Source organism: Pan paniscus, chromosome 21 (genome assembly GCF_029289425.2).
Source record: "Pan paniscus chromosome 21, NHGRI_mPanPan1-v2.0_pri, whole genome shotgun sequence".
In the NCBI taxonomy this organism is placed as follows: Eukaryota; Metazoa; Chordata; class Mammalia; order Primates; family Hominidae; genus Pan; species Pan paniscus.
Genome location: NC_073270.2, coordinates 65,591,667 through 65,616,260, shown reverse-complemented (window position 1 = coordinate 65,616,260; position 24,594 = coordinate 65,591,667). Strand labels below are relative to the sequence as shown.

General features: G+C 45.9%; 1 protein-coding gene across 13 annotated transcripts in view; it reads right to left on the bottom strand.

Moving 5' to 3' along the window:
• Window positions 1-24,594, bottom strand: part of PHACTR3 (phosphatase and actin regulator 3) — a 271,856-nt gene continuing 247,262 nt past the window's right edge. For 8 of the 13 annotated variants that reach the window (XM_063601119.1, XM_034947220.2, XM_063601121.1 and 5 more), the window contains 6 exons: window positions 11,154-11,209; window positions 7,280-7,341; window positions 6,854-6,973; window positions 6,162-6,302; window positions 2,455-2,531; window positions 1-597 (listed from right to left, as the gene is read on the bottom strand). In XM_063601119.1, coding sequence (XP_063457189.1) covers window positions 582-597; window positions 2,455-2,531; window positions 6,162-6,302; window positions 6,854-6,973; window positions 7,280-7,341; window positions 11,154-11,209 — 472 coding nt within the window. In that variant the 3' untranslated portion in view covers window positions 1-581. The remainder of the gene's footprint in view (window positions 598-2,454; window positions 2,532-6,161; window positions 6,303-6,853; window positions 6,974-7,279; window positions 7,342-11,153; window positions 11,210-24,594) is intronic. The other 5 variants (XM_034947226.2, XM_063601122.1, XM_034947222.3 and 2 more) reach the window with 1 other exon arrangement.

The window sequence follows — 24,594 nt, the reverse complement described above, 5'->3', positions numbered from 1 at the left end:
TTAATTTCCTGCAATAAGTAGTCATTTAATTAAAGAACAAAATTAACAGGAATCAAAATGTTGCAGCTGTATTTTTTGTTAGACATTATATAAAAAAGGAGAAGTATAATACAGTAAATCATCTTGTATAACATGAACTTAAAGAGTTTTCAAATTAATTATGATCAGGATAAAAATGTCTTTTGAACATAATACTGAATGACACTGTCACATGTCCCTCATGTCAGAGGCCTGGGAGTGGTGAGCCTGCACATGCACGTTGCCCGTCCTCCATTACACTGCAGAACTGTAAAACAAGGTTGAAAGGCAAACAACAGTTTTCTTCTGATAGAGTTATGTTGGGTCTTAACTGACCCCAACAGTTCACACTCCTCAGACACCAAAGAAGGAAGGAAGTGTGTCCTCTGGTTACTCCTCTTGCAGGTAAGTGTGGTCAAGATTGCACCTGTGTGTGTGATCCTACTCTTCTCACAAACACAGCAGGTAGGGTAGTCTTGAGCTGAACTTCAGGAAAGTTCCCTGATGAATGTTCAGTGTTGGTATCAAAAAATTAAACACAAATTCTTCTCAGAAGAAAATCTCTATGGCCTGTGGAATCTAGAGATTATAAAAAAGACAAAGAATTTAAGGTTATTCATTTCTAGCAGTTAAAATAGCCAAAAACCTTATACAAATAAATTTGCTGCTATTAAAAAGATTCTCAGAAGTCCCATATGTAAAACATGAGGATGGAGCTACTCTGGTTAAAATAGGGTAGAGTCTCAGAGGGCTCCCCACTCTCAGGCCCCTGTTATATGCTGAATTCTTAGGACTATCTAGAACTTAGTTTTAAAACTGTGAGTTAAAAGCCCTTGAAGCACACAGAAAGGCCAGGGCTTTGCTAAATCAGTAGAAATGATGAATTTGTTAATAAATTATTGAAAATTATAGTAGAGTTATGACTTTTTGTAGAGTAATATGTTCATAGTAATTTTAAAACTCTTAAAATCTCATAACTAAAAATACCGTTCTGACTCTTGAATTGTTAAAATGTGGTATAAAGACCCTAAAATTATTTCCTTATGTTCAAGTATTAGAGTCATTAGTTTAGAAAGCTATCAACTTAGGACAATAAACATCTTTACTAAACATTTAATAATGTATAATCGGAAAATGTACAAAATTGAGATTGCAATATATAGAATATGTATTCATTCTATTTAAGACAGAATGAACATTAAATGTAATTGTGCATGATTTACTGAAACTATTTTTCCTAAACATTCATATGACCTATTCCTCCATATGACCTATTCCTCCCCAAAAGTATGTTAGTCACGGGAGGGAACCTTAAAAAACAAACTCTTTGCATAATTTTTTCCTATTCATCCAACTTTCCCTTCCCCTTGATATATTCACCCTAAAACCATTGGTTAAGGTGGAATTCCATTGTACTTAGTTTCTGTTCTATAGCCACATTAATCTTACAGAGTAAATCTTTCAGATAACAATTGCAGTGGCCACTTTGTAACAAACAGAAAACTAAAACTATTATTTTAGTTTAAGGCAGTATCTATATGCAGGATTTCCTTTCTCTTTGTATGTGGGCCTTGAGCATCTTCAGATAAAGGAGAAGACAAAGCAACTGATACAGTTGAAGGCTTGTTGCATCACAGTCATCTGCTTTAGAATCAGAGATGTTTGAGAACTTCACATAATTACTACCGGTCATGGCCATGGAAAAGAAGTGGGGGGAAATACTGAAAAAATATGCAGTTCAATAAGTAAAGAGAGTTAAATCTTTTCCCAACTTCGTCATCACCAAGAAGCCCAGTGTCATCCCTTGCATATCGTAGCATAGACAGAGAATATATTCATCTTAATGGGAAAAGTCTTGATTATGGGAGAATCAGCCAATATATTCCCAATGGAACATAAACTCCATGAAGATGGGAGCCTCCTTTATCATATTCACTGTTGCATTCTCAGCACTTACTCAAATATTTACTGAGGAAACAAATACTCAGCTTTAGGAGAACACTGGCTGTGTTAAAGATGTGACTAATAATTTACGATAGGAAAAAGTAAATGTGAAGGTGGGGAGTGACTAATTTCACAAAAATCTATAAGTATAAACAGGTGAGTTCTATAAATTGGAGGAATTCTGAATATTAGAGGGGAATTAAATACACAGAAAAATTACTTTCATTGCCTTGAGGCTTATTTTTGTTAAATATGCATTAACTACTTAAATAAACCGATATTGTTACCATACATATCACCTTTCACCAAGTCCTAAAGGAAATAATGGGAGCAGGCAGCATTCTTACTTGAGGTACATTCTGTTTGTTCAATAGAGTTCTCTGGAAAAATGCTGAATTTGTATAGCTGGATACATGGTTTGTGGCGGGGGAGGGGGAAGGCGGTGTGTGTTTCAAAAATAAGTACCATGAAATTCATAGAAACAAATCTGACCTTGTCAAGTGCTTGCTTGATGCATGTACCTCCATTTCATTACTTTTGTACTCATTTAATTCTTTACGAATTGCTGCCTGAAATTTAAAAACAAGACATTGTTTTACAGGATATTAAAAAATCAGGAAATTAGCATCGTGTTTATAAATTAACCATTCCTAATCCTTGTTGACTGTATTATGTAATATACAGAAAAAAACAATTTTTTGGTTCATCATTAAAACTGCCATACTCATTATTATAGTCCTACCAAGCTAGTATGTAGCTAATATTCTGGAAGTCTTTGTAAAAATTTTATTGATACATAATATTTGTACATATATATAGGGTACATGTGACATTTTGTTATATGCATAGACTGTGTGATGATCAAGTATTTAGGATGTCTACCTCCAGTATTTATCATTTCTATGTGTTGGGAACATTTTAAGTCCTCTCTTCTAGCTGTTTTGAAATATACACAACATAGTTGTTAACTGTAGTGACCCTACTCTGCTATAGAACATTAGAACTTATTCCTTCTAATTGTACGTTACTACCGGTTAACCAACCTCTCTTTCTCTCCCCAAACCCTGCCACCCTTCCCAGCCTTTGGTATCTATCATTCTACTGTCTACCTCCATGACATCAACTTTTTTGATCCCACATGAGTGAGAACATGCGATATTTGTTTTTCTGTGCCTGGCTTATTTAACATAATAACATCCAGTTCCATACATGTTGTCAAAAATGACTGAATTTTCTTAAGGTGGAATATTCCATTTTGTGTGGCTGTGTATACACACTGTATTCACATATACATATATACACGCACTACATTTTCTTTATCCATTAATCTATTGATGGACACTTAGATGATTTTGTATCTTGGCTATTGTTAATAATGCTGCAGTGAACAGGGGAGTACAGATATCTCTTCAATGTACTGATTTGATTTCCTTTGCGTATATACCTAGAAGTGGCATTTCTGGATCATATAGTTTTTAAAAAATATTTTGAGGAGTCTCCATACTGTTTTCCATAATGGCTGCATTAATTTACATTCCCATCAACAGTATATAAAAGTTCACTTTTCTCCTAATCGTTTCCAGCATGTTATTTTTTTAATAACTATTCTAACTGGAATAAGATGATACCTCATCGTGGTTTTGATTTGCATTTCCCTGTTGATTAATGATGTTGAGCATTTTTTCCATAAACCTGTTGGCGATTTGTATGTCATCTTTTGAGAAATGTCTATTCATGTCTTTTGTCTACTTTCTAATGGGATTATTTGTTTTTTTACTGTTGAGTTCCTTGTATATTCTGGATATTAGTCCCTTTTTGGATGAATAGTTTGCAGATATTAATATTTTCTCATATTCCCTGTTGTCTCTTTACTCTGTTGATTTGTTGTGTAGAAGCTTTGTAGTTTAATATAGTCTCATTTGTTTATTTTGGTTGTTACCTGTGCTTTTGAGGTCTTAGCCATAAAATGTTTGCCTAGACCAATGTCCTGGACTGTTTCTTCTGTGTTTTCTTTTAGTGATTTTATAGTTTGGGGTCTTTATTCTTCAAGTTGATTTTTGTATATAGTAAGAAATAGGGGTGCAGTTTCATTCTTTTGCCATATGGATATCCAATTTTCCCAGCACCATTTATTGAAGAGTGTCCTTTCCCCAGTTTATGTTCTTGGCACCTTTGTCAAAAATCAGTTGGCTGTAAATAAGTGAATTTTTTCTGGGTTTTCTACTCTTTTCCATTGGCCTATGTGTCTTTTATACCAATATTATGCTGGTAGTATAACCTTATAATATGTTTTGAAGTTAGTGTGATGCCTCCAGCTTTGTTCTTTTTGCTAAGGATTACTTTGGCTATTCAGGTTCTTTTTGGGTTTCACATGAATTTTAGGATGGCTTTTACTATTTTTGTGAAAAATGACATTGGTATTTTGATAGGGATTGCATTGGTCATTTTAGCAGTATTAGTCCTTTCTATCCATGAGCATGAGATATCTTTCCATTTGTGTGTGGCCTCTTCAATTTCTTTCATCATTGTTTTGTAGCTTTCATCATTGTTTTGTAGTTTTCCTTGCAGAGGTCTTTCACCTCCTTGGTTAAATTCATTTTCAGGTATTTTTGGTACCTATTTTAAATAAGATTGCCACCTTGATTTCTTTCTCAGCTAGTCCATTATTTATAGAAATGCTACTAATTTTTGTATGATTTTGTATCCTATGGCTTTAGTGAATTTATCAGATCTAAGTTTTTGGTGGAGTCTTTAGGTTTCTCTAGGTATAAGATCATATTGTCTGTAAAGAGGGATAACTTGACTTTCTCTTTTCCAGTTTGGATGCCCTTTCTTTCTGTTGCTCGATTACTCTGGCTAGGACTAGTATTATGTAAGTGTTCCATTCATTAATTTGCTGAACTGTAGTGGGAAGACAACCCTTCCCCAAACTCCGTTCACTCCATACCTAAACGGACCAAGCACATGCTTAGGGCACTAATGAAACAGGAACACCAAGACAATGAGTAAACTTCAGCTTTTGGTGAACTTGGAATTTTATAATCAGAGATAATCTAGAAATAAGCCTTTCTAACTTCAGCATACATTAATATTTTGGCTTCCCCAGGCCCACTTGCATCATGTACTTCTTTCTCAGATAAACACTCGAGGGACCTGATGAGACTGAAAACATCAAACACAGCCTCTGGGACAAGGAAAGTCTTTAAGAACTTTAGGGGTATATTATTCTCATACTCAAACACATCTGCAGACCACCAAAGATACTTCTCCTCGCATCACTGTGATCCTCTGAGCACATCAGTCACAAAGAACCAGGCAAGTTAGTCCAACACGTTCGCATTTCTCCAAGTTGATGCAATATCTGTGTACATACTCATACTCAGCATATGAAGAATGAAGAACAATTAGCAAATTCCTTGCCTGAATGTATAATTTTTCTCTTCCTGAAGGCTTTAAGTCTTCTGAAAATTAATAGAAGCAAGAAGGTGACAAAACTCTATGGACACTCTTGGGCTTAAATCCTGCCAGTCAAGTGTTTGATCACAGACAAGAACTTACCCTCTCTGTGCTCACCAAATGTCATGCAGAGACTCTATGACCTACTACCTCCTTGTGTTCTTCCTGCCTCTCTAGCTGTTCAGTTCAGACTTCTTAGGAGGTTCTCAGAGATACCTCAAGCTGCACAAGTCCAGGGGGAGAATCTAGAACCTTTTCTATACTGTAGAGGCTTTCTTGAATGCCTCTTTGTCCCCACTGTAGCTCTTTTTGTTTAAACTTGTCAGTTGATCTCTTATGGCAGCCTTGCCCACCTTTGATTTATCCCTTATACCAAGGTTTCTCAATTTCCACAGTCTTGACATTTGGTACTAGATAATCCTTTGTTGTGGGGGCTGTTATGTGCATTGTGAGATGCTTAGCAGTGTCCCTGGCCTCTACCAGTAGATGCCAGTAGCATCCCGAGTTGTGACAATCAAAAATGTCTCTAGACATTGCCAAATGTCCCTCGGGGCAAAACTGTCACCTAGCTGAGAACCACTTCTCAATCTGACCCTGAATTATCTTTGAGAAACCAATATTTACTGCAGTATACCCTTAAATAGTTGAGGGCTCCTACTGTCTATGAATAAACTCCCTGGCATGACATATTTTGCCTTTATTATATCATCCAACACCCCCCACCAGCACAGGCAGTTAGGTACCTTATCTGCTGCTGACAGTCTCGTCCAGGGTTTGTCTGCCCTCCTGTCATAGTCCTGCGCTTTTGCTACTTCCACGTAATCACTGAATCGTATCAGAATTTTTCTGTCTCTTAATTCATCAACAGTGGGTCTCTGATTAAGCTAAAATTAAAGATCATCATAGTTAAGTATCACATGCCAAACTAGCTTTTTTGAAGTACTCTGAACAAACAGCACTTCTCTTAAAAAAAAAAAAAAAAAAAAAAAAAAAAAAAAAAAAAAACTGAAACTGGAAAATATAACCCAAATACAAGCAATCTCTAATGTGAAGGGCTGAAATTATATACTGTACTCTTAAATCACAATCCCCCTTCCTCCAACATATTTTATCAGAAGGAGTCACACCCCCAGTAGTACACAGCACCAGCTCAAGGAATGGTTAGTGAATTAAGTTAGATTTTATGGCATCACTGGCTTCAGATACAATTAGATAAGCTTTTTAAAAGTACTAATAAAGTTATTATATGTCCAGCTTAGGAAGGATATTCTGTTAATTTCAAGAGAATTATTATGGAGCAGCACAACGAAGAAGGGGAATCCAGAACACTTGAATTTAGAAATGGTCAAGGCTTTAAAAGTAGATTAAGATTTATAGAGTTGCTACCTGTATTGGCCATAGTAAATGTTAACTATTTGAGTCACAGAGAACAAACCTTTGAGTCTAATAAAGCTTTCTGCAACTGAGGAACTTCTAGACATATTGGAGGTGAACAAAAGCGATGAGTGTAGAATGTGACTAAAACACTGATACCCAGGTATGCTTTTCCTAGACACTGTAAATTAAGAAAATGCCAATCAACTTCTGGCTTCCACCTGAACATAAGTAAAAAATGTCATGTGCATTGTGCACCTCTCCAAGGGCTACCGTGCTAGGGAAGGACTTCGTCCATAGGGAACGTCAGAGGGAGTTAATTCATTGTTGCTGAGCAAATATCCTGATTTAACTGATGCCATGATGTCCAAGAGAACATTATTCATGATCACAGAGTGATACCTAGCATTACCCATCCCACCTGCTACCGAAGCAGCTGTTCTCTAGACCACCTTTTATTATTCAGGCAATAAAATGCTTATACTACCTTTCTTGTCAATCTTTGCTTGATTTCTCTTCTTTCTTCCTGCTCTGTCTGATCATTCCTTTCTGTGAAAGATTAAAATAGGAAAAAAAAATAACAAAGAAACAGGTTGAAACGTTCTTCTCTTGAGCAGGGAAGTGTTCCCAAGATATCCATATTTCTGGGAGCTGAAGTTAATTCCACATCACTCTTGGTGTTTTCTTCCCACTTTGTCAGTCACTGCTCAGGAGATCATGGTCTCATTACACAGAAATACTTGTACTAAGCAAAGCTTTGCTGTCATCCCAACCTGGTCTCCTCAGCCCTTCTGTGCATTAGAAACAACCACAGATATGGCTGCTGTTTGTTTAAGGAAGTAGACACCTCTGTGTCTGTCTTTCTCACTGATTTTCTTTCTCCCCAAATATCTTTATATTTACATCTAGCACTTAGATGCCACATAAAAAAAGCTGTAGTAGACTAAGTAAATAAATGTATATGTACATTTCAATATAAATAGCACTGCCACTAATTTTTTTCCTTAATAAGCGTACAGACTTTTTAACCAACATAAAACATGGAACACCTTCTTCAGCTCCTGGGCAGCATATGCTTGCCTGGAATTTATATGTTCAGACTGTATTTCAAATCTTAACACATCTATGAACCTCGCTGACTCTCCATTGCTGAAGCGTGAACACTGTTATATGACAGTGCCTTTTAAAGGATCCCAAGTCCCTCAGCAAAATTAGCTTTGCTTGGTAAGTTGCGACTATTAACATTCAAGCTGTGCTCGCACCTACCCTTGGAAGCTAAAAATAGACGAAAGTGCTGAGATATAGTATAAAACGTAAGCTTCCCCCTGGGATACAAGATAATGGCTGTCCTATTTCTGGTGTTCTCTGTTGCTAAATAAAGCCTTATGTCCCTGACCTGAACATAGCTCCATTCCTAGGAAAGAGATTTCAACAATCAGCACTCCTAGAAACACTGGTAGGTTTTGGTAAGGGAAATCCTGCCACTTGCAATTAACACAATTTCACATTATCTGCCTTTATGTAAAAGATGCATTTCAAATATTTATACATTTGTGGGATTGGTTATATGAGAGTTTAATATATTGTGCTTTCCAGTAATTTTTTTTTAAGTGAGTCATCTTGGATTAGGGTGTTTTAGAAAACGTAATGAAATCCTCTTTCTGCTTAATTCTTTATACAAGTGAGAAACCAGAAGAAACCATACTTTTAAGGTATCATCAGAAAGCTGATAGAATTAGAGAGACATTGTGAAAGTGTCCAGACAAGGCAAGCCATGAGGGATTTACGTGACGTAAAATTTTTCAGATTTCTTTAAAATAGGCCATGGGCAGCTCCCAAGTGCAGCTTCCATGTGAAAAGATTGAAACAAAGTCAGATCTTTTTTTTTTTTAATCCTGAAAAATGCCATAATTACTACGAAGGTCACCAGCAGGGTCTTTGGAGAACTGATCTTTTTTGGAAGTTCCTGTCAGAGTGCTGCTTTGTGCCAGGCGCTCTGTTGGAGACCTCCTTCAAGAAGTCCTCCCTGTTGGCCTAAGCCCACAGACCTCCCCTTCTGAGCTCCCCTCAGATATGTTTATGAATTTCTTATTTCCAGACCCAGAACACCCTCTGCATTATACAAAGCAAGGGACCCATAATCAGGACTGCTATACTCATATTTTCTGGAAATAGCTCCAGCAGCTTGGACAGTTATACCTGAGACTTCCATGAATATCCAGAAATGTATTACTGCTTCTGATGCAGTAGTTAAGAAGATGGGCAATGGAGTTAGGCAGACCTGGGGTTGAACTCTAGTGCTATCCTTTTCCCAATATTCATTTATTAAAAAGTGCAAACCTCACAAATATGTTGCAGTGATTAAACGAGGGAATATATACCAAGTACTGAATATAGTCCCTGGCACAGATTGGGCCTAATAAAGAATTACCATCACCATATAAAGGGGCCCCTGCTCTTCTGCTTTTCTATCCATGTTATAGTGTTATATGGGCAGAGTTTTGAGTGCTCCTCAGATATGACTGCAGTTAGTCATGAGTTCCCCCTTGAAGCAAATACAAAAGTGATATTCTAAGAATTGGTTACAAGAAGAAAATACAATACAGTATGAGTGCTTGAAGTCCTGTGTATCTAGAGCCTATGAGTATGATATTTCATACTAGGCTATATATAGTTACCCTATTCTCATCTCCACAGAACAAAAGTAAAACCAAACACCCACCACAAACCTAGCAGTAAAATTCTCAGGTCCTTCCACTCAGGACACTAGAGAGGGCTTCCGAGCTAAGGACAAACCTACATTCACTGATGAAGGCACAGTGTTTATGGCGGGATTGCCATGGCCACCGCAGAGGAAACCCATTTTCCCTTTCGTGCACTGAAGGTAAGGGCAGTCAGTTTCAGTTATGCATTTGCTAGCTCCCTATTCACCAAAGATAGTTCTGTTTCTAAGGCTCTGAATTTATTTCCAAAGATTAACACAATTAGAAGTACTTGCTGATGGGAAGACCTGGTTGCCCACGATAGGAAGGAAGAGGCTGCTACTGAAAGAAGACATGGTTCCTGGGTTAAAGGTCTGGGCTGTAGTACTCTCTTCCTGTTGCTGACAGCAGGCTACTTGGAATGTGGTGCTTCCTGTGTCTTGAACTTGCCTGGTTCAAGTCTGGACTGCTACTTTTAGTAGCATCTGCAACTTACAAGCTTTATAAATAAGTGACTTAATTTTTAAAAATTCAAATATTTGGCAACTGAAACAGCTTGACTTTTCTGTCTGCCTACTTAATTAAGCATGTTATCAATGAAGAGCTTTTCTTTAAATCCTCAGAGATGGTATAGTTAACATAGAACAGTAGTCACTATATCTTAAGTTTAAAAAGTAAAATGAAGAAGTCTTTATCTGAGGGTTATTTTCAACAATCTATAAAGGAGGGGATTGTTTTCGGCAGTTAATGAAGGCATTGAGGCAAAGAAAGGAGGGAGGAATCAATTCAAGTTCAGTACCCAAGGGGCTCTGCGGTATTTTCTGACAGAAAGTCAGCTTGGTCAGTTTTATTATAACTTCATAAAAAGATGTTCACAAATAAGAAAACAAACTCAGAGAAAGTCTGCAGTATTCATCACATAGAAAAAAAGTCCTTTAAAAATCCAAGCCATTAGAAGACACTTTCTGTGAAAAACGTTTTAAAAACTGAAAATGACTAGATAAAGAACTATTGGAGAAACACTTTTTCAAGAGGTTTGGCCACCCCTAAATCACTGACTTTATGGAATATTTAATGGAATATAGTGCCCTAGAGCATGGAGGTTACTCATGAACACCTATGCTCAGCGTATGCTATAATTGTCCACCTAACGGGAAATGCAAGGGGTTGCAAGGCTGGGAGCAACAGAGGGTCCTGGAACCTCAAAGTCCTGAGCCACAGGAAAGCTTCTCATGGCTTCACTGTTTCCCTGAGCTCACTGCTTTATTCCTCCCAAGTGTAACAGGCAAGGGGCGTGTCCTTCTCTAGTGTGTTCATGCGGTTCATGCTTTGTGATTTCTATAGCCATGAAGAACCCCGACCCAAACTGCCAGGAAGACCTGCTTGAAACCTAACGCACTTAGACATATGGGACTAACCCTGAAAATAAAAACATCTTTATGCTAAGAGGAAAGGAGTTTTTTTAAATTAAAAAAAATGTTTCTAGGTATATCAGCTTTCCTTTGGGGCTTGCTTTCAGAATTCAGCAGCAGCTCAGGTTTACTGGGAGCATGGAGCATTCCGCTTGCAGAGAAGGGCTGGGTTATGGGAACTCAGGATTTGTGCAACAGCCTCACCACACGTGAAGGAAAACCTCTAGAGGAATCACCAGCTACTCACGTTTCAAGATATTTCTTCTCTCCAGCTCTTCCACGGCAGGTCTTTGGCTCAGCCGTCTGCGGAAAAACACTAAAATTACATTTTGCACCATAGTGGCTGCCTGCAAATTCCACCTGGGGTCTGCAAGGATGAGAGGTGGCTGGCAAACCCCTATAGATCACCTCCCAAAATTGGGAGGAGAGAAAGTGAACCTTTGGTTGTTGCCTCTTGCTGGCAAAATCAAGTCAGACTTCCAGGTGACAGTCAAAGCTCTCCCGTCACAGAGCTAATACTAGACTAGTCCTTGCTGCAGCTCCACATGTGCAGGTCTTCATTTTTCTGATCTGTCGCCCAAACCTTGCCTGGTCTGGACTGTTCACTGGAGCAGTGTGTTTAAGCAGCGAGGAGATCTGTTCAGGAAATTCTTTTTCCTGCCCATTGGCTTAGGGAGGGGTGGGTAGCACCACCTGTTTTCAGGCTTCTGGATCCAGAGATGCTGGGAGATTCATGCTTCCCAGCACTGCCTCCGTTGTCAGCACGGGAGACACCAGCCTTGGGAGCACTGATCTCTCCTTCCGGCTTTCTGCCTGCTGAACTGCTGAGTAGAGCCGCCTGTGCCCAGCCCAGCACAGGGGGAGTGTCTAAAGACGTCTAAGGGGCCTCCTGCCTCTTGTCAGCAAGCATGCAGCTCAGCTCGAGCGCTGAATAAAAACTGGGAATCTCTTCCAGCCAGCGCAGCTAACAGAGCTGAGCCCACCCACACGCATTCCCCTCCCACCATCAGCCCAGACGGAGTGTGCGATATGAAGACAAATTATTATTTCTTTTTCAAGTGGTCTCTCATTGAGGAAGTTGGAGGATGCAGCCAACAACAGTCACCACCAAAAAACATAAAGGGCTTGTCAGGAGAAGGAGGCATCATTATCCAAAATTAATGCCAAGCTCTGATTATTTTTATGACTACAATAATATTGTCCTTGGGCCAGAGCCAGAAACCTTCCCACTTCCAGATCCTCTAACCACAGCAGGGAGACAACAGGGCCCAGTATTTGAATGCCCAGAATTTAGGGCCATAATATTTTGCCCCAGTGAGGATGTTGCCTCCATTTAAAAATTATTTATCTCCTATTTATAATCCTTGTCCCAGCAGAAAGCCTAGGGCATTGCGGGGCTCAGCCACTCCTCCCTCCCCACTAGAACACAACCCTTTGTGGTTCTGCTCCCCTGTGGGCTTTGTCTTCTGGCTCTGTGGGTGGTTACTTCCACATCATATCTCGATGTTCAGTGAGACGTGAACCTCCCCCCTGATAATTCCTGGCTGGAATCCTCCCCAGTCCCAAACAATGTATGCAAAGCCTAGCTCACTTAAGTGTTGCTTTTGCAGTCTAGTCAAAACACCCCAAAGGCCACTCATTCAAGCACTCAGGAGATGACTATGACATATTTGCTATGTGCCAGGCACTGTTCCAAGCCCCCAGAACAGAGTGCTGAGTATGGGAAGTCTTCCCTGCCCTTGGGAAGCTCATAGTCTAGAGCAAGCTTGTCTAACCCATGGCCTGCAGGCTGCATGCAGCTCAGGACAGCTTTGAAGGAGGCCCAACACAAATTCATAAACTTTCTGAAAACACAAATTATGAGGGTTTTTTTGCAATTATTTTTAGCTAATCACCTATCGTTAGTGTATTTTATGTATGCGGCTCAAGACAATTCTTCTTCCCGTGTGGCCCAGGGAAGCTGAAAGATTGGACGCCCCTGGTCTAGAGGTAAAGGCAGACAAATGAACAAAATCATCTGAGAGAGTGGTCAGTGCCGTGGAGGAAATGGCGGATATGGTGGGTGAGTGGTTGGGCAGGGGCAGATACATTCAGAATCTGGCAGAGATACATTTCGCTGAGACCCAAATGAAGAGAAGAAACCAGTGTGGGAAGACCATAGCGTCTCTTAACTGTTCACACACTGGGCTTAAACACTGAGGGAGTGAGGATGGGGGTGGGTAATCAAGGCAGGCTTCATGGAAGAGGAAACTTCTGAGAGAGTTACACAGAATCCACTTGGTACAGCAGTGTCTGCAAGAGTCTTGGAGAAGGAATTAGGTAAAGGAAGAGAAATCATCAGGAAATTGGAGTTGTCTGGGGTCTCCCCTTAGAGCTGGGCACCCAGTGTTAGCTCGCTTCTGAATGTATCTGAGTCTCTGTAAACAGGGAATGGTAAGAGAACCCAACAGCCTCTGTGTGTGAATAATGGTGGGGCAGACCACCATAGGAAAAGCAGGAACAAGCCAGATTCCTGGCCCCCATGCTGCCCACAGAAGGGCTCGGAAGCAGGAAGGAGATGGGATGGAGGGGGAAGGCACACAGGCACTTTTAGAGCAATAGAAATGAAAAATCCCTGAAGCCCAGCAAGAGTGAGCGCACCATGAGTCTTTTACCCATGAAAAGGTACTTCCTTTGCACAGCTCCTCTGGCTAAGAGGGAGAGGCTGTGTATAGGAATGGGATCTTGGGAAGTAAAACGTGGAGTCCTAATAAGTAAGCAACAATGAGGAAGGGGTCCTAGGTGGGGGAGAAGAATTGTTCTGAGAGCCAGCTAATCACAGACAACCCACTGGCATGACATCCTATTTCCAAACACCTTGTTCCACTCGAAGATCCAGCAGTACTATCTTATCTGCACATAAGCCCCTCTGGCACAACCCTATAAAACTTCCCTCCAGCCCCTGCCTCTTTGCAGCAGCCCCTTCTCTACTGTGCTGCCCATTGCACCCTTGCAACGGATCTTCATACTTTCTCTAATAAATTTGCCTTTCTTTACCTATAACTGCCTTGGTAAACTCTTTCACTGTCCGCGATGCTGGCCCCAGCCATTTGTATTTTATGTGTGGCTCAAGACAATTCTTGAGCCAGCTGCCCAGCCAGGAACACCCATAGGGACACCTGAGGAGTGAGGCTGTGCATTTCCTCAAATCTGAGAAGTACCCCAAATGTCCCTGGAGGCTAGTGTCCACTGGCATGGCCCCCGAACAAGGCTTCCCCCCGCCCTTTGTTGGAACCTTGTCTTTCTCATCTAAAATGAGAATTAGTACCAGACCCTCTTAATGAGCATTAAATGAGATAATGCACAAAAATGTTTGTGACAATGCATGCTTGGGATATAGTAATTTCTCAAGAAAACCCAACCTGTGACTTGCCAGCTGATCGCGGACCATGTTCCCAGAAGAGCATTTCATCCAACTGGTACACCTCAGGAAAGTGTGGACATCAAGCCAGCAAAAACTGTGCAATTGGTCCCAAGGCACAGAGGCAGTCTGGTAGTGGTCCAATCGCTCACTGCAGGGCTTCATCTAGCTGCCAAGCTTCTCACTGAATGTCAACAGGGTACCCCTGAATGGTCTAGAATATGCAGTCCTCTGGGTAGACACAGCCCCAGAGGCACAGGGTTGTAAACAGAGCAAAAGGGTGCTCAGGCCAGGACCCCACTGGCTTGTCACCAACCCGCCTCTCTACCTACAGAGTGCCAGGACCCCACACCTGGAAGGGTGGATGCAGAACCCTAGACAGTGCTGTGGGCCCCAAGACCCTCCCTGTGGTTCTCACCAGTGGAGGGGATTGAGGTGAGCAAGAAGACCCCTGACTGCCAGGTGAGGGTGCTAAGCAGGGTCTTAGGGTGGTTCTGCCAACCCAACAAGGCCAGGCCACCGTTCAGACTAGGCTCTAATCTGCACATGAATGGCTTCCCAGAAGGTGACACTTTAGTTGGGATCTAGAGGATGATTGGGGATTGCTAGGTGAGGAGAGGACATGTGCAAAGGTCCTGAGGCGGGGTCGTTTAGATTGCAAGGAGGTGTGTGTGCACTGAGGCTGAGCAGGGGCAGGACCCACACAGCCTGGCATCCCTGGAGAGGGAGTCTGGATTCACTCCTGGAACCCCAGAGCGGCACTGAAGGATTTAAAGCAGACCTGGGTGAGATGGGGTATGGGCATGCCAGGACTAGATTTGCATTTGCAAACACTCTCCGGACTCTTCCAGATTTCTGTCCAACAGAGATGGAGATGAACCCACCACCAAGAGATACGGACCTGCCCAGACCCCCACCAGATACCAAGGACAAAGTGTGCTGCAGGCCTGTGAGGGCCCCCTGAAGTGTTCAAGACTTGGGGAAGAAGTTGGCCACAGAGCAAAAACACCCCACACTCCAAATTAATACTTGTTACCCTAAGTATACATAAAAGATACCCTTTTGTCCACCTGCTACCTGAAGCTATGCTAACTCTTCATGCAGAGTTGGGGCTTCCGAAAGGAAAAACAGTGACGAGCCTGATGCCAAGGACAGACAATTACTTTGCCAACATTACAGGTGAGACCCTTGAGGCTCAGAGAGAAGAATGTGATCAGCAGCTACTACAGCTGGAATCAGAACCCACAGCCAGTTCCAGATGCTGGGAGGGCTGAGGCAGGGAGGAACACCAGCAACACCAGCTGGCAGGAACTAGCCAGCAGGGACACAGCTGGGATGAGGCCCAGGAAGCATTCTCCCAGCACAGAGAGTCAGGTCCAGGCAGAGGCATGCATCACAGGCCACCACCCCTGCCCCACAGTGTGCTGACCCCTGCCCTGACACACAGTCGCCACTCAGGCCAGGGTGGCCCAGGAAATTTTCTAGGCAGAACCATGGCCAGGAAAAGGGCAGTCAGGTTGAACGAGTCATGAAGCTGTGTGAGAGCAGACCCCCAGAGCCGGCACAGGCAAGGGGAGCAGCCTGTGTCGAGGAGCAAAGGAATGGGCGCCGGTTCCTCTCCCTCACTACATAGCCTGCTTGGACCTGGCTGGGGCAGGGATGCCGCCAGGGCTTCCTGGGCTTTGAGCTTCAGTATCAAGTTGCTCTCCGAGGAGCCACTAGAGACGTGGCCGGAGCATAGCTGGGCTTTGGAAGCTGCAGAAGGCCTTGCAGAGGGGTGGGGCGGGGTAGGTGGGGGTGTAGAACCCCTGTGGGATTCCCCAAACCTCCCCACCCTCTGCAGCTGCTTGAGACTCCTGATTCAGAAATGGGGCTGCTGGTGACGTCCTGGTGCCGCCTGGAGCTGGGGAAGCCACAGTCTATTTCTGACTCTCCCCACTGACAAAGCCTGAGTGTGGCAGTTAATTAAAGCATCGCGTGGGTGTGGGAGCAACACTAAGAAAAGAAACCCCAGGGACAGAGAGCAGCATCTGCCGGTCTCCCTACCTGGTCCCTGCTTGTGCACACACGAGAGGTGGGGATGACAGGGAGGCTGGAAGGACCAGGCTGGGCTGGGGAGCCAGGAAGAGGCTGAGCAGGCCCTGGAATGCAGACAGGAATTAAAGGTATCGAGCACGACACACCCTGGAAAAGGATGTCTATATGTTCAAGTGTGGATGTGAGTCATTTCTGGGGGCCAAGGGGGCACCAGCCAAACAGGTGACCCCACAGGCACTTCCTGGTTCCGAGTGCCTCTCACACGACAGATCTGTAGCAGTCACCTACGACACACCTGGCCCTGTGCTGTGAGTAGCACAGAGGAGACAGGGAGCAGGGGACAAACAATGGGGAGGAAGGGGCCTAGAGGTGGAGCTGATGAGACCGCCGACAGCCTAGACAGTCAGGACGCCTGGAGAGTCATGATGCAACTGTGCCACCCACATTTCCAGGTCTGTGGAGGCTGTCAACTGTCTTCCACAGTCAGCACTGGTGCCCCAGCACTGGCACAGAGCTAGGATTCCAGTTCCAGCTCTGACCCCTGCCAGCTGGGTGATGGGGTCACGCCCTCCCTTACTTGAGCCTCTGATTCCCCAGGTGAACACCTGCCAACAAAACCCACAGGGATGCTGGGAGAGTCGAGAACACTAAATACAGGAGGAGGTTGACACACAAATAGGTGGCATCATTACTACTATAGCACTGATATTATTCACCTGGCGTGCTGAGCCCAGGTCTCTTCCACCTTCAGCCAGCAGAGCTGTAGGCTCCATCCTGCCCAGTGCCTCCTTGCAGGCCTGGATCCCCAAGAATCACTCCTCCTTCAGACACTCACAGCCTCCTCCATCAGACGGATGCTCACACCCTCTTTCAACATCTGCTCATTCACACCTCCATCAGATGTTCACATCTTCCTCCATCAGATGCCCACACACTCCTCCATCAGACACTCACACCCTCTTCATCACTCATGCTCTCTCCATCAGACATTCACACCGTCTCCATCAGACACACCCTCCTCCATCAAATACTCACACCTTCTTTCATCATCTACTCACACTGTCCATCACTCACTTGCTTCCATCAGACACTCATACCCTCTTCTATCAGACACTCATACCCTCTTCCATCAGACACTCACGCCCTCTTCCATCAGACACTCATACCCTCTTCTATCAGACACTCATACCCTCTTCTATCAGACACTCACACCCTCTTCCATCAGACACACACATGCTCCTGTCTGTCATAGCCTCTTTCATCAGACACCCCCTCTTCTCCCATCAGACGCCGTCTCAGTGCCAAGTTTGTACCAGTTTCTGAATCGTCCTCTGCACACACTGCTCAGCTGACTGCCTTCCTGCATGATGAGCACAGCAACAGGGGCTGCAGGTAATTTCAGGAAGTGGAAGGACACGGGGTCAGGAGAAGCATAGTTCCAGCTCCCCAAGCTTTGCTTCCCCAATGAAGCCCCACCCAGCCAGGCTGCCCCACTAAACGCACATCCCCCAAATCTTGATCTCACCCCAGCACAGATGTCACAGAAGAGGTTTGAATCAACATCTAAAGTCACCTCAGTGTGGAGCAGAAATTGAGAAGCAATTCCTTCCATACAAGGCAGAATGCCTTCCTAGAGAGAACAGACAGCTCGACACCCACAGGGGACGCCCGGGCTATTTTGGGAGGCTCCTTTCTGGGAACGCCAATCCTGCCCCACAGCCGCCTTGAGTCACTGAGAAAAGCTGGCGGCCCCCGCCTGGAGATGGGATTCCCCAGCAAGGCAGCGTCTCCACACACCATTCACACGACGCATTGATGCATCCTCAGACATCTGATGGTGAATGGGGCAGATGCCTCCTCTGCTTGCCCCCAGGCGCTCACCATCTGGGTGCACGGATGACAGGCACATTGACCCTATGTCTCAGAGCGTCAGAGCTATGTGGGTGTGTCTGGAGAGAAGTTCAGGAAGAGAAGAGGACTCTCCAGGCCATAAGATGAGGCCTGGATGATGAAAGAAACTGCCCAGGGAAAGACCTGGGATGGGCGTCCAGGCAGAGGGGATGGAGTGTGTCCACACTAGGAAACAGCAAGCAAGGATGTTCTGCCGACTGAGGGCTCAGCTGAGAGGTGCTGGCTGCTGGTCCACACGCCTGGGGCAAGCCCCATCTCAGCAGCCAGCAGTCCTGACTTCTGGGATGCCAGGGAGGATGTGACTCCAGGCACTTTGAGTCCAAAGCCGACCTTTTCACACCCTGTTCCCCACCTCCTCACACCTGCTCTGTGCCCAGCATCCTGGGCTCAGGGGCTGGCTCCAGCCACCACCCAGGCACACACCAGACCCCTGGGAGAACTGGCTCCTCTTACTCCCTACGTCCAACACCCCAGGAAGCTCCAAGTCTGCTGGGTTCTGCTTGCATCCATCCATCCGTCCGTCCATCCATCTGCCTCTCTCCATCCCCAAGGCCACTTCCCTGATCCAGGCCACAAGCCTCAGCCCTGGATGATGGAGACTTCCACACTGTCCACCTCCCTGCCCACAGCAGCATAACTCTAACTCCTACTCCCACGATGAGCTCAAGCCCGGGTTCCCACCATCCTCAGGACAAACTCCAAGGCCCTCAGCAAAGCCTTTCAGTTTATGGTGACCCCTCCAGCAGCCCCTCCTACTCCCACCCCTCCCAAAACTCCATGCCGGGTGATGGCCCCACGTCAAGCTGCATTTACCAATAGGTGGCTGTTCACACTGTCCCTGTCCGGCAAAGATGTCCTTCTCCTCACACAGGGGTCCGCAGCCCCACTGTACCCCACACCCCCCCATTATAACAATTGTCCTGTCTTGTCCCTTTTCCTCCAAATCCCTCACACACATAACCAAAAAAACAACGTAACACCCTATCTGCAATATAAAGGAGGAAAAAGGAAAATAAGTTTTAATCAAATAACACATATTCTGATAGGTAAGTAAGTGCCAGGCATGGCTGGATTAGGTAACACAGCACACACTGCCAATGCTGCCGCTACAGAAAAATCACCATCACAGTGCCAGCCACCAATGCAGACAGACCCACAGCTGCCACACTGGTCACTCCATGCCCTGAGAGACACTGGTGGAGGAATGCTTCTTGGTGAAGCTCTGGACAAAGCAAAGTTCCCTCCCCAATCTGTGGGAGAGGTTTCTGGCATTTTGCATTCCAGGAGACGCCACCTGTAATACAGCTCCACCAAAATACCTCGTGTGTGTGTCCACAATGCACTTGGGCTGAGGCTCAGTTAATCATAAACAGGCTTCGGACTCTCATGAGTGTCCCAGGGACATTCAGAAGTCAAGTGGAATGGGGGGCCAGTCTTCATTGCTAAGGGAGTGCCCCATGGCTGCAGAACACCTGCCTCCCGGGACCATCCTGAAAATACAGCAGGAGCTCCAGTTGCTGTGACAATCCACAGAGCTGCCCTGAATTTCCAAAAGGCAACAGAACGGCTGGCCTGCCTCCTGTGTCCTGGGGGCATAGGAGGCAGGGCAACTTCAACTCCACCAGGAAGCCCCGCCAAGCTTGGTGCAGTGGGGGGCTTCTGATGTCGGGAAGGTGTCCCATGCCTCTTGTGCCCACAGTGACAAGCCTTCAGGCCAAAGGCTCCTGCCTACTCTGTCCTCCCAACCCCACCCTGCAGGAGAAATATGTCCCCTGGAGCCTGGGCTCCCTCCCAGGGCAGCACAGAAAAGAACTCCAGGTACGTGGAGTTGGCCTCCCAGACTCTCCAGTGTCTCTTGTCCTCCACCTCCTGGGTGCAGCCAGTCTCCTCTCTGCACCTCCATGGTCTCACCTGGTGAGACTGAAAGGAGAGAGCCGTATGTGAGGGGGCTAGCCAGGCCGCTGTGCCCTGGGCTCCGCAAGCTGCACACTGCACTGTCTCCATCACTGTTGCTATTTCTGTTTTGTCAGCCTGGCTCTGTGGCCCACTGTAAGCCAAAAAGGGACTCTAGACTGCCCTGCCCAGGGTTGGGTTAGTGCCCCTGGGATACAGATGAGATGAGTCCTTCACCCTCTGCACCAGGAACAGCCCCACTGGTGGTGGGGAGGGGTCTCGCCTCCAATCAGCTGCCTGGAGCCGGGTGTTCCAAGGGTTCAGGTGAGGCACCAAGATCATTTCCCGCCCCCCCATGAAGGCCAGCTGGTCACCAGCACCAGTCTCTCTGGATGGTTCCCGGGCTGCCCTGAGAGGCTTCCCCAACCCCACCATGAACATGCCCCTTCTACCTCCTCTTCCAGGTGCTAAAGACAGCAACATGGACATCAAGGGACACCCAGGTCACCTTCCATCTGGGAACTCTCAGAGGTACTGAGGAATCGCATGGTGCCTGAGAACTATGGGAGGGAAGGAGGGATGGAAGGAGAGAAGGGAGGGGAGCAGGGAGAGGGACGGATTCAAATCCTCTGGAGGAAAACCAGGCCCTTGACTTTCAGGACCAAACTCGCATCTACCTGTAGAGAGGCACTTTCTGTTCTCACAGTCAAGGTAACGCAGAGAACGTCATTCACAGTGACACCCAGCCCTGCCAATGCTATTTTTGAAAGGAGGAAAGTGGAGTGAGGAAGAAAGGCCAAGAACATGTGTGCAAAGAGGAGGGAGAGAGGCACCCTGCAGGGAAGGACGTGAGAGAGGGAAGCAGAGACAGCAGGCGTAAGAGGCAGGGCCAGGACTGTGTGTGCAGAGCAGGCACGAGAGACAGGGCAGGGACGGAGTGTGTGGGAGAGCAGGTATGAGAGGCAGAGTGAGGACAGTGTGTACAGAGAGAGCAGGTGTGAGAGGCAGGGCCAGGAGGGTGTGTGCAGAGACAGCAGGTGTGAGAGGCAGGGTGAGGATGGTGTGTGCAGAGAGAGCAGGTGTGAGAGGCAGGGCCAGGAGGGTGTGTGCAGAGAGAGCAGGTGTGAGAGGCAGGGTGAGGACAGCATGTGCCCTGTAATGCCAGGTGTAAGGCTGGGGCAGGGGAGTGCACTGGAAGGAATGTGCCCCACACCCCACTGGGCCCCACCACCCTGCCTGGCCTCCTTGGGTCCCAGCCAAGGGTGAGCCAAGCCCAGGTTGAGTCAGCTGGGAAGAATCAAGATGCTGGCCCCACACTGGCCCGGACCAGGGACACTCAGTGAAGATCTGTGTTCATCCACCAGGACCCAGAGGCCCGAGCCTGTGGCAGGGAATTCCTGGAGGGAGACAACCTGCTGAAGAGCAGAGCTCCAGCCTCCTCGAAGCCACTGAGCACCCCTCCCCTCCCCCACCCCACTGATCTCCCTCCTCCCCATACCTTGTCCTCCTTTGGTCATGCTGACCTGCTGAGCTGCCCTTGCCCAGCGCGGCTGCTACAACACAGTCCCCTAAACTCAGTGTCTTATAAAAAACAAAAATCCATTTCTCCCTGTTCTGGAGTCTGGGAAGTCCAAGGTTGAGGTGCCAGCAGATTCGGCATCTGGGGAGGACCCACTTTCCCAGAGACAGCATCTTCTCACTGTGTCCTCACATGGTGGAGGGAGCAATGCAGCCCTCAGGGGTCCCTTTTTTGAGGGCGCTAATCCCGCTCAAGAGCACTGCACCCTCGTGACCTAATCACCTCCCAAAGGCCCCATGTACAACCACCATCATACTGGGGGTAACACATGAATTTGGGGAGGACACAAACATTCAGACCACAGCACATGCCAAGCTGATTCCCACCCAGCGCCTCTGCCTGGGCCCTTCCCTCTGCTGAGAAAGTTGTTACCCAGATCTCCCTATGGTTCAGCTTAAACCTCTTCTTCCAGAAAGCCCACCCCGACTCCTCCAGCTGAAGTAACTGGCTCCTTTCTGCACAGGTTGCTCCCCAGTGCGTTTGTGTATTTTGTGGCCTTCATGGCCAGAATTGATTATTTATGTTTTGAGTACCTTAATGGTAAGAACTGCATCAGTAGTACCCAATGCTGTGTACTCAGGGCCCTGGAACCAAGCCTTGTCCATGATAAGTGACCAATGAATGAGTGACTGAATGAATGAATGAGTGAATGAATGAATGAACAAGTGACTGAATGAATGAATGAGTGTCTGAATGAATGAGTGGATACATGAATGGGACATCAAGGCAATGCCAGGTTTACATTGAGAAACTTGAGCCCAAAGGCTGGTTTTGACAGCAACAAGGCAACCTTGGGCAAGCCACCCTCCAAGCCTGTGAAAGACACACCACAGTCCCACGCTTGCACAGCTGCCACCAGAGTACAAAAGGCAGTATGTGTGCCAACCCAGGACAAGGCACCAAGCTGGCCAGTTAGGGACTCAGGACCCCTCCAAGGGCAGAGACTTTGTCTACCTGGTCACTGCTGAATCCCCAGCCCCTGCACAGCCTCTCAAGCTGGCACAGCAAAATGAACAGAGAAGCCACTGGCAATACAGGGGCCCCGCTGCAGGGGGCATGGTTCTGGGCTTGTGGGACACAGCTCTGCCTTACTAGTAGAACTGGGCTGCTGTTGTGGGGCAAGTCCAAAGTTCATCATCATTCACAGACCTCCATGGAAATAACAACCACATGGAGTGTGTGGTTGTGCCAAACAGCACGTCACTGTGCCACCTCCAGATCAGCAGAGGGCAGAAAGTTGGAAAATCCACAATGTTGACAGAGTGTAGACAGAGCCCCTCCCCCCCCCCCCCCCACTGGTGGGGCTGTCAATCAGGGGCATTCCCTGGTGGTCAGTGCTCAGGTCAAAAATGACAGATGCATATATTCTCTAACCTGCCAGTTCCAGTTCCAAGATTTCTGATGTGTGTGAACATCCTTCCACATGGGCCTCTTACAGACACACGTATGAGGATGTTCATTATAGCCAAGCACAGGGCAGAGCCTTAATGCCCACTGGGCGTAAAGGACCTGTGTTCAACCCTGCAGTGGAATTCAATGCCATTACAGAAAGGAACCGGGTGCTGCTCCATTAGCCCTTATGTGGAAGGCTCTCCCAGCCAGACTCTGGGGAAGATAAAAGGGAATAAACGTGAATATAGAAACTGCAAAACCACATCATCATTAAGAGTCTAAGCTTTGAACTTGCCCTTTGCTTGAATAGTGGCTTCTCTACAAATCACCTGAGGAGAGAGGCTGTGAGTGAGAGACTGAGTGCAATCTTACATCTGCTCATGAGCTTTCTGCCAACCTTGAATCTGTGAGGGTCAATTTGATGTGTCAACCTGAATGGTATGGGGGGTGGGGTCCCAGTCCCCAGTTACTCAACCAAACACTCCTCTAGGTGCTGCTGTGACGGCGTCTGGTAGATGTGACCAAGGGCCATGATCAGCTGACTTTAAGTCAAGGAGAGTGTCCTGGCTGAAATGGGTGGGCCTGATCTGATCAGTGGGAAGGCCTTAGATACAGGTTGAGGCTTCTTGAAGCAGAAATCCTTCAGTGGCCCCAGCCATGCTGGGAGTCCCGTGCTGACTTCGTGGCCTCCCTGTTGATTTCAGAACTGCCTGGCCACACCAGCTGAGCTGTGCATGGATCAGGAACTGGTTGCTTCTGTTCCCAAACCTATTTGCACCAGGTGTACTTGTCTCTGTAATAAATTTAATTAAGCTTTTAATGCACATTGATTAAATGATCTCATACGGGTGTAAAATGAAAATGTAAATTCCATGAAAACTAAGCTTTGGAGTCAGTAGAGGCAAGTTGCTAAAAATACCACTGTGCAGTTTGCGTGGGAGAGAGAAGTGAGATCTGGGGAGGTGGGGCCTTAAAACTCTGGAAGGATTCTGCACTGAGATTGCTTCCAAGTGCCTTTAAATACTCACTCCTCTCCGAAGAAACTGTCAGTGGAACTTGGAGGAGACACATCCAGCCTTTGTTTAGAGCAAAAATAACTTAAGTTGGTAGATCCTTCCTCAAAGAAATGTCCTTGGATTCTACCTCAAAGTGACGGCCAAACAAGTGACATCTGTATGGTTTAAAATTGTGTTTAAAGCATGAACAAATCATGCTTATGATCTCTTCTTTCAAATGGCTTTTTGAGTAGTCACCTGGGGCTGAGCACTGAGGACAGGTCTTTACCTCCCTCCAGAGACTGATGCCGAGCGAAGGATCTACCGCAGGTTCCAGCTCACCCCGAGCTGGGCACAGCACATGGGAGGTAATATCTGCAGATTACTGTTCTGGGCGTTAGGACTCCTATAAAGACCCACTTCTGAATGATCACAAATGGCCCCGTGGACAGTGGCTGACTCCGGACAGATGGATGAGGTG